At 44.3% G+C, this 14065-nt stretch overlaps 3 protein-coding genes across 3 annotated transcripts; 2 read left to right on the forward strand and 1 right to left on the reverse strand.

Moving 5' to 3' along the window:
• Positions 1-1217: 1217 nt before the first annotated feature.
• On the reverse strand, positions 1218-3533 carry LOC123441171 (uncharacterized protein C24B11.05-like). Its single transcript, XM_045117674.1, has 9 exons — positions 3292-3533; positions 3004-3085; positions 2824-2889; positions 2540-2637; positions 2414-2451; positions 2201-2288; positions 1848-2120; positions 1687-1752; positions 1218-1593 (listed from the first exon to the last, which is right to left on the reverse strand). Exons 2-9 carry the CDS (start codon positions 3065-3067, stop codon positions 1438-1440), a joined length of 849 nt encoding a protein of 282 aa, XP_044973609.1. The 5' UTR covers positions 3068-3085; positions 3292-3533; the 3' UTR covers positions 1218-1437.
• A 5310-nt stretch (positions 3534-8843) lies between these two features.
• LOC123441172 lies at positions 8844-10146 on the forward strand. Its single transcript, XM_045117675.1, has one exon. The coding sequence runs from the start codon at positions 8945-8947 to the stop codon at positions 10136-10138; it is 1194 nt and encodes a 397-aa protein (XP_044973610.1). The 5' UTR covers positions 8844-8944; the 3' UTR covers positions 10139-10146.
• Positions 10147-10309: 163 nt separating this feature from the next.
• LOC123442297 lies at positions 10310-12334 on the forward strand. The gene is made up of 3 exons (XM_045118318.1): positions 10310-11526; positions 11602-11698; positions 11777-12334. Exons 1-3 carry the CDS (start codon positions 10310-10312, stop codon positions 12332-12334), a joined length of 1872 nt encoding a protein of 623 aa, XP_044974253.1.
• The last annotated feature ends 1731 nt before the right edge of the window (positions 12335-14065 follow it).

Genomic DNA, 14065 nt, shown 5'->3' on the forward strand with positions numbered 1-14065 from the left:
GAAATTCTATACTTGTTTGAAAATTTAAACAAATTTTCAAATTCTAAATGTTTTTTAAAATTTTAAACGAAATTATAAATTATGAATTTTATTGTAAATTTAATATATTTTTTGAAATTATGAACATTTTTTATGTGTCGGGGAGAGCATGGCTGCGTCCATGCACCCACCTATATAGGCGTGCTCAACTCAACATGGATGGGAGAACTTTTTCTAGGCGATGAGCATAGTCAACGTGAGTCTATACACGTTATCAAGCAGTCAAAAGTGGGTTTGTAGGTAATTTTTGAGCTCATGCACACTATTAAAGACATCTTAAGCCGCCCAAACAGGCTGCTGGCGCCCCGAAAGAAGGAAACCTCTCCCTGGCCACTCGATCGCATTTTTTGTTTCTTAGGGTCCAACCAAAATGTTAATCAATTTTGAAAGAGTTCATTTTTTGAAGAAAATTTCACAAACTTGAAGAAGTTCATCTATTTCAAAAAACAGTTAATCGAATTTGAAAAGTTCATCTATTTCGAAGAGCAGTTCATCAAATTTGAAAAAGTTCATCATTCTTTAAATAAATCATTGAAAATAGTAATTGATTTTTGAAAAAAGTTTATTAATTTCGAAAAAATCATCAAATATGGAAGGTTCATTGAATTGAAAGAAAAAAGTTCATGCATTTTGAAAAAAATGTTCATCAAACTTGAAAAAGTTCAAGCATCTTGAAAAAAGTAAAAAAGTAAAATAAAGAAAGAAAATAAATAATTAAAAATATTAAAGAAAATAAACGAAAAGAAAAGGAAACAAAAACGGTCTAGAAACCGGGGACCGAAAACTATTCAGCGACCGGAAAAACCGGATTAGGCTCTGGAAGCTTTCCAAAACTGGGGGCTTTCAGCTAGCTTAAAAAAGATAAAATAAAAGATAAGTAAGAAAGCACAAGAGTTTAGCTATCCCAGTGGTTACCTCAGGTCATATGTGAGGAAGAGGGTGTGCGCTCGTTTGCAAAATACACAGTAATAGATGCTTAAGGCGCCAAATAGAAAACAAATGGAGATCACTTGTATGATGCAAGCTGAGCCGAGCATAGTCTAGATCGCTCAAACTCGACTCGTTTACACACCTATTGGCAATGTCAATAGTATTAGCATAGCAGGTCTATTGCCATGTGAAGTGTATTAAGCTGACGCCAAGAGCATTAACGTTTTCTTAGCAGAACAGCTATGATCTGACTGACACAGACATCCAGAACATTTTATTTCTTATTACAGGGGAAAAACATAAGGAAAGTGGTATCAGTTTCCCTTCACGATTACAACATTTCCCTTGTTCTAATCAGTGCATCTACTGTCAGACATACAGATAGTGCGTACATGGATTGCCTCTGATAATGATACGTTTGTCCCATCTGCCCGTTCGCCCAAAAAGGCCGAGTCAGTTCATGAGGATTTACGCGATCACCGATGTCTCGATTCCGACTTTGCTCGAGTTCCTGACGTCCTCGTCCTTCACAGCCTCCACCCACAGTTCAGGAAACGCCTCCTTCATGTTGTGAAGGCTCTCCAAGGCATGGTCAGCGCCTTTAATCCTTTCAGAGGTTCCAACCTGGTAGTATAATGATTCAACGACACACACATTAGCAAACTCTGATCATCAACCAAATTCGCGCGACATAACCGGAGGCAGGATTTTACATACCAGGACAGTGTGCATTCCAATCTGCTTCCCGGCCTGTATGTTCCTGATGCTGTCATCGAAAAATATCTGGCACGTGTTTCTTAGCCAGTTAGCACACCATACAACATGAGGTACCCATGAATCTCTCTCTGAATATGACCATTGAGTTATTCGGGACTTACAGTAGTCTGAGGATTGATGTCGGCAAGCTTGAGGGCATGCAGCATTGCATCTATGTTCGGTTTGCACAGGATTGGTGATCTTGGCAGCTCAACCCCAGGCTCAGGATGAGCCAGGTGCTTCATTATATCGAAGATCTCAACTTTGTCAGATGGCACAGGAGTGGGCGATGCCGGGTTCAATGTCTCAAAGCACAGAACCCCCTCGAAGCAGTCATCGATTCCGAGCCTCTTCATGGCCCTCGAAGCATGGAGCCTGTCACCGTTCGTGAACACCTAGCAGCACAATGGATACAACATTATAGTCACATCCCATCACTGGACCTGATGAAAAGTTTCAGGTTTCAGATACATACGAGTTTGCGGATGGGTAGGCTGAGGAGGATGTTCCTGAGCACCGGGTCGGGCTTGAGCTTTTCGTAGGCCAACCTTCCGTGAACAAAGCTGCAGAGCAAATGAAACAATCAAGGCTCTGCAATTCTACTCTGTTTTTGCCAAAATTGCAGGTCAAAACGAAGAGTGAAACAACGAGTTTGTATTGTAGGGAAGCCGGCATGGCAGCACCCTACCCGTGGAAATCATCGTAGTCGAATTGGTACCCAATGGCCTACATCGCAAGGACATACATATGGTCAATATATAGAAAGAAACAAAAGAAGCCGTTTTTGCTGTGGATTGAGACCATATATACGCACCCTGAGACCGGCCATGGTGGTTCCATACTGCTTGTAGAGGAGGATGCAGAGCTCGAGGCTGACGCCCTTGTTGATGCCGAGCTTGTCGATCATGTATTCTGGACCATCAGACAAGCCAATTAGTCAGACAGCAGCAAGAGAACTCATCAACACCATAATATACATACATAGACAGAGAAGGCATGCATCTGACATCTATCTCTCCCTGCAAACCGATGTTACTGGTGCAGATTTTCGGTAAAAGCAATCAGCAGAGTGTGGCTTATGTTAGTTATGTATGTTACCTTGGATGTTGTTCATGACGTCGAGGCCGATGCCTGATCCCACCGGGTAGAGCGTGTCATCGAGGTCTAAAAAAAAGAAGGGAGCAAAGTAGAGTATATTAGACATTCACTAGGAAGTTGGTGTGAGAATCATTTTAGCCTGACGGGGAGATTCAGCGGCAGAGCAGAGGGACGTCGTACCGAAGAGGAGGCAGTCGCAGGTGGGGCGGCCGTCGTCGCCGTACTTGGCGCCCTCGTGGCCCATTTCGACCGGCCGGCCGATCTGCAAGAGAACAGCAGAAGAGAGCCAATCAATCCCCAAACGAGCGCAGATCTGTGAGAAAATCGAATCTGCGGCGTCGCATTACAGGCCCCAGCGCGCGCGCGCGGCGGCGTCCGGGAGAAAGGGCCGTGCCGCCGGCGAGAGAGGATACACGGCACGGACGAGCGGAGATTGGAGTGGAGAAAACTCAGCGCCTACTTAGTTACCTGCGCGGATGGAGCGAAGGAGATGGCAGACGCAGGACGCCCGGGGATGGGAACCGTCTGGTTGAGGATGGATAATGGCGGGTTGGAGAGGAAGAAAAATGGTGGATTGTGAGGGCGCGGGTATATAATGTAGACCGGAGGACGGGCGCGTCGGCGGCGTCGGCGTCGGCGTGGGAGTGGGAAGGGACGGAGGAGGAAGGTGGAAAGAAGGTGACGTTCGGCGCGGAAAAGTGGAACCGTCCCCTCCCGTCAAGCGTGGTGCAAAACCGACGCAAAAAATGGCAAAATTGACAAAAATGACTCTGGGGAAAGAACTCACGAATTGACCCCTCGGAGGAAATAATTCACCGGCCTGACCCTTTTGTGTGGCGCCCGACACCTAGGCGTCACACTGTATTGTGTGATGCCTAGGTGTTCGGCGCCACACCCCCGACCACGTGGTAGGGAGGGGGTCACCCCCCAGGCAGTGTGACGCCTACCTCAGGCGTCACACATTGACTTATACATGGACCACACATGGACTTATACAGCCACGGCCCAGCCCCCCTCCCCACCCCTCCCCCAGTCCATTTCACATCTGTGGCGCCTAAGCCTAAGGCGCCACACACATGTGAGGTGTGTGGCGCCTTAGGCTTAGGCGTCACACATGTGAAAACCTGTTGGAATCTGAATTTAGACATCAAAACAGCATTTTTGACAGCAATAAAGCAATTTTGGCAGCAATCATATATGTGAAAGCCAAGGAATCATCAAGTGCAACAATTATTGACATCATCATCATAGCCAACAACTAAATGGTTCAAAACAAATTTAACAACAACTAAATGGTTCACAACTCGAAATAGTTCACAACAAAAGTAAATAGTTCAGCTCGACAAGTGCAACACCAACTCCAAATCACTTGGGGCCTCGTCCCCTCTTGGATACTAGCTTCTTCCTTCTCGCAACCACAAATTGCTCCGGGTCATCCGACTCATCGTCATCACCATCCTCAACCTCATCGTCCATGCTTCTCATCCTTGACAAACGAGAGCCCCCGGCCACCGGATTCTTTCCTTTCGCATAATCATCCGGTGAGTAGCGCTTAAATTCCTTCCTGGGCTTCAACATGTAAGCGGAGCGTTGGAAAGCCTTCAACGTCATGTCGTCCGCAGCCTAATACATATGAAGGTTGAAAGTTCAAATTTGAAGGTTCAAAGCTGAAGTTGAAAGTGCAAATTGTATGGCTATGTCATACCTCAGGAGTGTCAACATCATCCTCTACAGTATTTCTTTGGGTATTAGCCGCCGAGGTAATGTCACCATCATCCATACGAGCGCCTGAAGAAGCTGAATCGTCAAGAGTATTTCTTTCGGATGAACCGGATCTCGAAGGTGAAATATATTCAGGGTCACGGCAACCTAAAATGTTGGATAGGCGACGTAACTTCTTGCCCTGTTCCTGTTAGATTCAAATATAAATGACATATATTAGGTAACCTGTAATGTTGCATTCGTGGGCAAAATAATAATAATGACACAACACCTTTATGAATAGACGAAGTGCAGATTCTCCCTTTTGTCCTCCAGGTGTGTTATCTAGAATATCTTCCGACTCATCAGCTTGTTTCTTCACCTCTTTGCGCTATGATCACAAGACAATGACAACAAATAAGTGCAAGTGAATAGGTCCACTAGAATTCATAATTTTCATAGGGGAGCACACTTACCACAAAGTTCAGGACAGAGGCGAAGGAAGTTTGGTACCCTTCGCGAATCAACTTGCTGTAACCGCCTTGGGCAAGTGCATCGTACTCAGTGGGTTCTTCCAATATGTCCTCCTCGTAAGCCGGCAGACAAATCTCGACACGAGTACTCTCCTGAAACCATCTTAGGTAGTTGCTGAACGCAAGAGGACAATGCTGACGGTACTGGGTTCGTTGTATGCTCGAAGTTGCCTGCACACTTTGCTCGAACATAACGACATAGCTCTTATGATGCTTCTGCCAATCCTTGATTTTTCGCTGCCTCCTCCTATCCAACCTGCTTTGAACAAAACACATAAGTAGCTCGCTCAACATTAAGAACAAAACTAATCACTATTTATTTTTTGTTACCTGTGAAGCTGTGTGTCCGTGTCCACCCACTCCAGCGGGTGTGGCTAAAAGTACCCAAATTGACGCATCACACGATGCGAGAGATGAAACTCAACCGCCTAATTGCATATTAGGGGACAACGCATTAGCCAAAGATGTCTTTCCTGCACGCATAGTGGATTCAGCTCGAACATGTGTGCATCACCAAAATTTGGCCCGACACCATATGGCTCCCATTCAACCTACAATACAAGATGAATACCACAATTCATTTCACTCACAACATAGAAGCTGGAAGTTAACTCTGAAACCATCTTACCTGCTCGGGGGTAAGCGAATCCATCTCGTTGGTGTATTGCTTGTACAATAGGTTCACTTCGCTTGCCACCTCCGATACCAACTCCCACTTGTAAGCCCATGTAGGTTGCCGTACAGGGTTGCCGTGGTCATCCCAGGTATTCCACTGTGAGCTTTTAGGGCGTCCAACAGGTAGGCGTTCCCAGCTCCATACTGAAAGTAGGAGCATACAACCACCAACTCCATCGTCCTTTGTCGTCCTGCGACAAGCATCGTCCAACTACAAGTAACAACAAACATGCATCAGTTTAGCAGAAAAAGATAACAGATCCAAGGGAAGGGATGGGGGAGGACATTACCTTGGGGGATCAATCCAAGGAAGAAATCCCCAGATCTGAAGGAGATGGGGGAGGGGATGAGAGCCAGCCGCCGCCACAGCGGCAGTTTCTGTTTGAATGAGGGAGGGGGTGGGGAGGGAGGCTGGGCCGTGGCTGTATAAGTCCATGTGTGGCGCCTAAGCGTTAGGCGCCACACATTACAATGTGTGACGCCTGAGGCTTAGGCGTCACACTGCCTGGGGGGTGGCCCCCTCCCTACCACGTGGTCGGGGGTGTGGCGCCGAACACCTAGGCGTCACACAGTACAGTGTGGCGCCTAGGTGTCGGACGCCACACAAAAGGGTCAGGCCGGTGAATTATTTCCTCCGAGGGGTCAATCCGTGAGTTCTTTCGCCCCAGGGGTCATTTTTGTCAATTTTGCCGCAAAAAATAAGGCATGCAAAAAGACCATGTTATAATACTCCGTAGTAATTTACTACTCCCTCCGTTCCTAAATATAAGTCTTTAAGGCCTTGTTTGGTTAAGGGGGATTGGGGAGGGTTTGAGAGGAAAATCCCCAGGGGGTCCAGAAACCCCACAGATCCCCGCGTGCCATTTGGTAGGAGGGGTTTCCTTAGCCCAATCCCCTCCGTTCCCCTTCAATCCCTTCCTATTCATGTGTTTCAAAACCCTCCTCGGGGGACTAGTGGAAGCAAAACCCCGGAGATTTGAGAGGATTGGGTGGAACAAAGGGATTCACCCAATCCCCTGAAATCCCTCCCTTTGAAAACCTCCTCAATCCCCCTTAACCAAACGAGGCCTAAAGAGGTTTTGGATTATATACGGATGTATATAGACATATTTTAGAATGTAGATTCACTCATTTTACTCCGTATGTAGACTCCTAATGAAATATCTTAAAAGACTTATATTTAGGAATGGAGGGAGTAAAAGTTATTATATGACATGCTAAAAGAAAGGGTACTGTTGAAAAAGTGTCAAAAAGTCTCAAAAAGACCCTTCCATAGAGACTTCTTCCTTTAGTCCCAAATAACTCTATTTAGTTCCTAAAATTTTCTCTTGTTTCTTTCATATGAGATTAAAAGGAATTTTTTTAGTCCCTACAACAAAAAATTCCGATAAAGAAACACCCTTTTCATGGTCTATCCTTGTAACCAATCAAACACATATTAATTCGCCGTACTCCATTATTTTATTTAGTCTTGTCTCGTGATGTTGTGGAATCTACTCGTACCATTCGAGTCGAGGAAAAAAGTTTGTGACTAATATCTTGTGGTCGGTGCAAGTGCGTGCAGTTTGCTGTCCTAATCAACCAACCGGGCGCCATGACTCACGTCGGTATCAGCCAACAAATTATATTATTCGATGATTTGAATACGTACAATAGTAGTAATAACAATATATAATGCTAACTTGGGTGTGAAGGCAGCTGCCAGCCCATCATCTTGGACGCTGCCGAATCACGTGGTCATGCCGCTACGTGTGCCATTCTCCATCACACAAGCAATCGGAATTTTGCATCCAATTACAAAAAATGTGATGCAAAAAGGAGGGACAAGTACACCGTCCAGATTCCAGATGCCTGACCTGTTTCCTTCCACCGCTAGCTGTGGCCCGCGGGGGGGGGGGGGGGGGGGGGGGACAAACAAGAGTCGACGGAGGAGGCGCCGCCGCTAGATATTGGGGAGGAGGAGACTCCGGTGATGGAGGACGTGGATCTGTGGCTGGAGCGGAGCTGTTGATCATCCGGATTTCCATCTGTTTGGAATCGGCTCCGGCGATAAGGACGTGGATCTGTGGCTGGAGCAGCTGATCATCCTGAATTCCATCCGTTCGGAGTCGGCTTCGGCGATGGAGGACATGGATCTTGTTGGAATTATGTCCTAGAAGCAATGATAAATAAGTTATTGTTATAATTCATGTATCAAGATAATCGTTTATTATCCATGCTATAATTGTATTGAATGAAGACTTAGATACATGTGTGGATACATAGACAAAACACTGTCCCTAGCAAGCCACTACAACACGTACGTCATTAGGAGGCATTTTATTAACGGCGATTTCCTAAAATGCCTTAAAATCATGTACTAATGGCAGTTTGAAAAAGTGCCTCCAATTGTTACTGGCATTCCGGCCGAGAGCGCCTCTAATATTAATTTTATTATACAATTTGACCCTTGATGTTTGACTATTTACGAAACAACCCTCCCACCTCTCTCTGCACATCGGTGGACAACACAGAAAAAAGAAAAAAGAAAAAAGAAAACTCTCTCTGCACATCGCGGTGGACACCTTGTGTGCAGCCGCAGCCGGTAACCGCCGCCGCCGGTAGCCCTCCCCGCCGCTCCGCTCGCGCCGTCTCCCCGCCGCTCCACTCGCGCAATGCTCGTGGCCGCGCCGCTGGTTTAACTTTGGGGGAAGCTCTGATCCGGCGGCCTTCGGACCAAATCGGCCGCATCCAGCCGCCCAGTTCGACCCTCTTCCCGATCCCCCCACTCGCGCTGGCCAGGCCGAGGAGGCGACGGAGGAGGAGGAAGGTGGCCCTCTTCCCGATCTCCTGAAGTTCTGTTGCTGTGCACGGATCAAGCTCGCTCACGTTCTGCTGTTGATCCAACGCCCAGGTGCACACAAGGTGTTTGAGATAATTCTCCTAAACTTTTCTACATCGTTTTACTTTCCTTTTGTGTTTGTGCTAGATGTTCTACATCGTTTAATACATGTAGATTGACCATATGTATGTGCTAGATGAAACTCTCCCAGCTACTTTCCTTTTCTACATCGTTTGAGATAATTCTCCTGAACAATCATTTTGGTTTGACATTGTGCAGTTTGACTATGTTGTAGATTGGTGATATATAGATACACTAATTACTGGCACTTGCACAATAAGCTAGCTGTACTCCCAGAAGGAGTGTACAACTTGGTTCTATTCAGTTGAGAATGGATAAGAGTTGGATGCGAGCAGCAAGGTCTTCCGTCGAGTATTCTGAAGGAACTACCAACTTCATAAATTTTTCTTTTCGTACGTCAGCAAAAAACAGCAGGATTCTCTGCCCTTGCAAGATATGTGCAAACTCTCGCTGGTTAGGTGAACTTGAAGTCTATGATCATTTGATTTATGATGGATTCATGGTTGGATATACCACATGGATTCATCATGGAGAAACTATGCGGCCCTCTGAAACAACTTCAGGTCCTAGTTCACAGTTTGAAGAATATGTTGATAGTGATGAGATGGATGAGATGCTACTGGAAGGATTTGGGATGTACGATACTCGTACTTTAGGAGAGGAGCAAGAATCTGAAGATGATTTGGACGACGATGCTGAAGAATACTACAGATTAGTTAATGATGGACGCCAAGAGCTGTACCCGGGTTGCAAAAGATTCTCGAAGCTGCAATTTTTGGTGAGGTTGCTTCACGTCAAGAATATGAGGGGAATGAGCAATGTCTGCTTTGATGAGGTATTGACACTAATTAAGGAAGCACTTCCAGAAGGTCATGCCTTGCCCAAAAATTTTCATGGGGCCAAAAAGTTTGTGAGAGCCATTGGTATTGGATATGACAGTATAGATGCATGCAAAAATGATTGCATTCTATTTAGGAAGGAACATGATGATGCCATATCATGTCCAGTGTGTGGCACAAGTAGATGGAAGAGCGTAAATACTGGAGTTGATGGAAGGCGTGTCCACAAGGTGCCTCAAAAGGTGGTTCGCCATTTCCCGCTAAAGAAGAGACTCCAAAGGTTGTTCGCTTCTACAAAGACAGCATCAGATATGAGGTGGCACAGCGAAGGCCGCACAAAGGATGGCTTGATACGACACCCAGCAGATTCACCTGCATGGAAACACTTCGATGCTACTCATGAAGACTTCAGTTCAGAAGTTTGCAACATTAGACTTGGATTGGGAGCTGATGCTTTTAACCCTTTTGGAAATACGAATCTCTCATATAGCATATGGCCCATCATCTTGATCCCCTACAACCTTCCACCATGGATTTGTATGAAGCAATCAAACTTTATCCTCTTTGTCATCATCCCTGGTAAAAAATCTCCAGGAAAAGACATGGATGTCTACATGCAGCTGACCATAGATGATCTTTTGGAGCTTTGGAATGATGGAGTCTAGACTTATGATGCCTCTCGATCTAAGAAGTTTCTCTTACGTGCTGCACTACTATGGACAATAAGTGATTGGCCTGGGCGTGGATCTTTGTCCGGGGAAAATTTAGCAGTGTGCTCCCATTGTCTATCAGATACATGCTCTATTTGGTTAAAGAATGGACACAAGAAATGCTATATGGGACATCGCCGATTCATGGAACCTGATCACGAGTTTCGATTTGATGCTGAGTCATTTGATGGTTTTGAGGAACATCGAGAGCCCCCCGTTCCCCTTTCAGCGTATGCCATTTCAATATTGACAAAGGACATGAAAACTACATATGGGAAACTGCAGCAGAAGAGAAACAAGAAGCGACGTCGTAATCAGGTAGATGATAATGGCATGAATGTGCAGGAAGACACCTCAATATTCAGAAAGAGAAGTTGCTTCTTTCAGCTGCCATACTGGGAAACACTTCTAGTGCGTCATAATCTGGATCCTATGCACATAGAAAAGAATGTGTTTGAGAATATTGTCCATACCCTTCTGAATGTTAGCAAAAGATCAAAGGATAATTTAAAATCACGTCTTGACCTAGAACAATTGAACATACGCCCGGATCAACATCCAGATTTAACTGGGAGTAAACCATACCTACCTCCAGCATTATACTACTTGGATTCACACGGAACAAAGATGTTTTGCCAAGTTCTTAAGGATGCAAGGTTTCCTGATGGCTATGCATCTAACTTGCACAACAAAGTTGATATGAAGAAAAGGAGATTGAATGGACTAAAGAGCCATGACTGTCATATTATAATGCGTGATTTGTTGCCCTTAGCCGTGAGGAAAACTTTGCGTGAAGTTGTTTGTGTTCCATTGATGCGTCTGTGCAACTACTTCAAGCAATTATACTCTAAGGTTGTCAATGTGAGTGAGATACAAAAGTTGGAGGATGAGATTCCTGAAATCATGTGCCAGTTGGAAAAAGTGTTTCCTCCTGCCTTTTTTGACATCATGGAGCACTTGACCGTTCATCTTGCAACTGAAGTAAGGATTGCTGGACCGGTTCATTATCGAAGCATGTGGGCAGTTGAGAGGTTTTTGGGCAAGTTGAAAAGTATGGTCCATACGCTAAGTCACCCGGAGGGATCAATAGCAGAGGGATATGTTTTGGATGACACTCTTACATTTTGCTCGAGATATTTGCATGATTGTCCAACCAAATTCACTGAAAGAGGACGTCATAATGATTGTATTCTCCCCAATGACTCGACAAACCAACAACCATACTTGAGAATAGTCGGTCGTCCTCTATTTGCTCCTTGTTTTGAAGAACTAGACTACACATCATGGATTCAAGCACAAAGATATGTGCTGGTCAATTACCCCCACATTGCTCCCTATGTCCAGTAAGTTTCTCAACACCTGTTCCATACTCTCCATGCTCTCTGAACTAGTAATAACCCTCTCTCATGTTCCTGTAGACAACATCATGATATTCTATCAGTGGGTCAACGCACAAAAATACGTGATTTAGAACGTGCCCATCACAATAGTTTCCACACTTGGTTTGCTAACCATGTAAGTTCTGTGATCACACGCTAAAATTCTTAAAGCACTTCATCTGGCGATATTGCACTGACTATGTTATGTATTTAGGTTCAATCATTGATTTCCAATAATGTTAAGATCCCTGAAGAAGTTAAAGTCTTAGCACAAAAGCCATATCGGATGGTGAAGAAGTATAATGCTTACTCTATAAATGGATGCACTTTCCACACAAGGGGATATGGTGATGGCAAAGAAACACAGTGCGATGGAGTATCTATGATTGCAAAGACATCTAGTTTCTCAAGTGCTAAAGATAAGAATCCAACTTTAGGAGATGTTGCTTATTATGGACAAATCACTGAAATAGTTGAGCTGAATTATTCTAACAAAGGCAACGTGGTTTTATTCAAGTGCGATTGGGTCGATAGTGTTCGCCCTGATGCTAGGGTTCGAAAGGACCCATATGGAATAACTGATGTGAATTTTAACCACTTGCTAAGCAGCGGTAGTGATATATTTGACGAGCCATTTATCCTCGCAACTCAAGCCACCCAAGTCTATTATGTACAAGATTCTATAGAGAAGGATTGGTACGCCGTGGTTCATCCACCTACAAGAGACTTCTTTGATATGGATGCTAGAAGTGGTGGGAATGATGAATATTAGGCTAGTGATATGGATTCTAAGAAGTATCATCCACCTACAAGAGACTTCTTTGATATGGTTCATCCACCTACAAGAGACTTCTTTAACCTATACATTCTTGCATGCATGTCCGTGTAACCTTGTTACATTGCTGAGAACATTCTTTGCTCTTGTAGATGCCTAGAAATGCTGGTACACTCCTGAAGGTTGAAGTTGAAGGTGACACACCGCTGATTGGCTTGCTCTTGTCTGTGTCCGTCTATGATTGATTGCATCAAGCTGTAGGCAGTGTACATTTCTGTTTGTGATTGATACTTTGATATTGTTTCAGAATTTGTGAAGATGTTCTGATGGTCATGCTTTACATTATTCGCGTGCACGATGATACTTCTAGATGATGCCATATCCAGATGTTTTACTGTTGGATATTATTCGCGTGCATATTATTTGTGAACACTTGCTCTTGTCTGTAGCCTCTCAATCTTGTTTTACTCTTGCTCTTGCTCTTGTCTGTTGTGAACACTTGCTCTTTCTCTTGTCTGTTGTATGTGTGTTTGGACAGATCCAGATGCAAATTTTTGAGCTTGCTGTAATAGTGTTTTATCATATTTTTATTATGCCACAGAAACATTTTAGAGGCAATACAGAAGATGCCACATAATGGTTTAGAGGCATTATTTAGAAATGCCACAAAAATGTTTTGAAGGCAGTATGAGAGATGCCATGCATAATTTGTAGAGGCAGTATGAGAAATGCTACAAATAGTCTTTGGAGGCATTCTGAAAAAATGCCTTTAATTGAACTTTTTGGCGTTCTAAAAAAGTGCCTGTGTGTTGATCTTTTGAGGCGTTTAAAAAAAATGCCTTAAATTGAGCTTGCTGGCATTTTAAACATGCCTTTGTGCTGATCTTTGAAGGCATTATAGAAAAATGCCTTAAAAGACCTTTTCCTTCGTGACCATCTCTAGCATATTTTGAAAATGCCTTCTTTTCTCTAAGCTGGCATTATATGGGCTTTCTGAGGCATTTTAAAGTGCCTGCTATTAACGTACGTGTTGTAGTGAGCCTCAAGTTGGCTAGCCAGTTGATCAAGGATAGTCAGGGTCTTCTGACTATGTACAAGGTGTTGTTGCTTGATAACTGGATCACATCATTGGGAGAATCATGTGATGGACTAGACCCAAACTAATAGACGTAGCATGTTGATCGTGTCATTCTGTTGCTACTGTTTGCTGCGTGTCAAGTATTTATTCCTATGACCATGAGATCATATAACTCACTGACACCGGAGGAATACTTCGTGTGTATCAAACGTCACAACGTAACTGGGTGGCTATAAAGATGCTCTACAGGTATCTCCGAAGGTGTCCGTTGAGTTAGTATGGATCAAGACTGGGATTTGTCACTCCGTATGACGAAGAGGTATCTCGGGGCCCACTCGGTAATACAACATCACACACAAGCCTTGCAAGCAATGTGACTTAGTGTAAGTTGCGGGATCTTGTATTACGGAACGAGTAAAGAGACTTGCCGGTAAACAAGATTAAAATAGGTATGCGGATACTGACGACTGAATCTCGGGCAAGTAACATACCGAAGGACAAAGAGAATGACATACGGGATTATATGAATCCTTGGCACTGAGGTTCAAACGATAAGATCTTCGTAGAATATGTAGGATCCTATATGGGCATCCAGGTCCCACTATTGGATTTTGACCGAGGAGTCCCTCGTGTCATGTCTACATAGTTCT

Source organism: Hordeum vulgare, chromosome 3H (assembly GCF_904849725.1).
Source record: "Hordeum vulgare subsp. vulgare chromosome 3H, MorexV3_pseudomolecules_assembly, whole genome shotgun sequence".
In the NCBI taxonomy this organism is placed as follows: Eukaryota; Viridiplantae; Streptophyta; class Magnoliopsida; order Poales; family Poaceae; genus Hordeum; species Hordeum vulgare.

Excerpts from the sequence above, each read along its gene's own strand:
- LOC123441172 (XM_045117675.1), top strand. The coding sequence starts at position 8,945 with ATGGATAAGAGTTGGATGCGAGCAGCAAGGTCTTCCGTCGAGTATTCT.
- LOC123441171 (XM_045117674.1), bottom strand. The coding sequence starts at position 3,067 with ATGGGCCACGAGGGCGCCAAGTACGGCGACGACGGCCGCCCCACCTGC. Across the intron at positions 2,890-3,003 it reads CTGCGACTGCCTCCTCTTCG|ACCTCGATGACACGCTCTAC; the intron begins GTACGACGTCCC and ends TCTTTTTTTTAG. Across the intron at positions 1,594-1,686 it reads TTGGAATGCACACTGTCCTG|GTTGGAACCTCTGAAAGGAT; the intron begins GTATGTAAAATC and ends TTATACTACCAG.
- LOC123442297 (XM_045118318.1), top strand. The coding sequence starts at position 10,310 with ATGGGACATCGCCGATTCATGGAACCTGATCACGAGTTTCGATTTGAT. Across the intron at positions 11,527-11,601 it reads CACATTGCTCCCTATGTCCA|ACAACATCATGATATTCTAT; the intron begins GTAAGTTTCTCA and ends ATGTTCCTGTAG. Across the intron at positions 11,699-11,776 it reads ACACTTGGTTTGCTAACCAT|GTTCAATCATTGATTTCCAA; the intron begins GTAAGTTCTGTG and ends TTATGTATTTAG.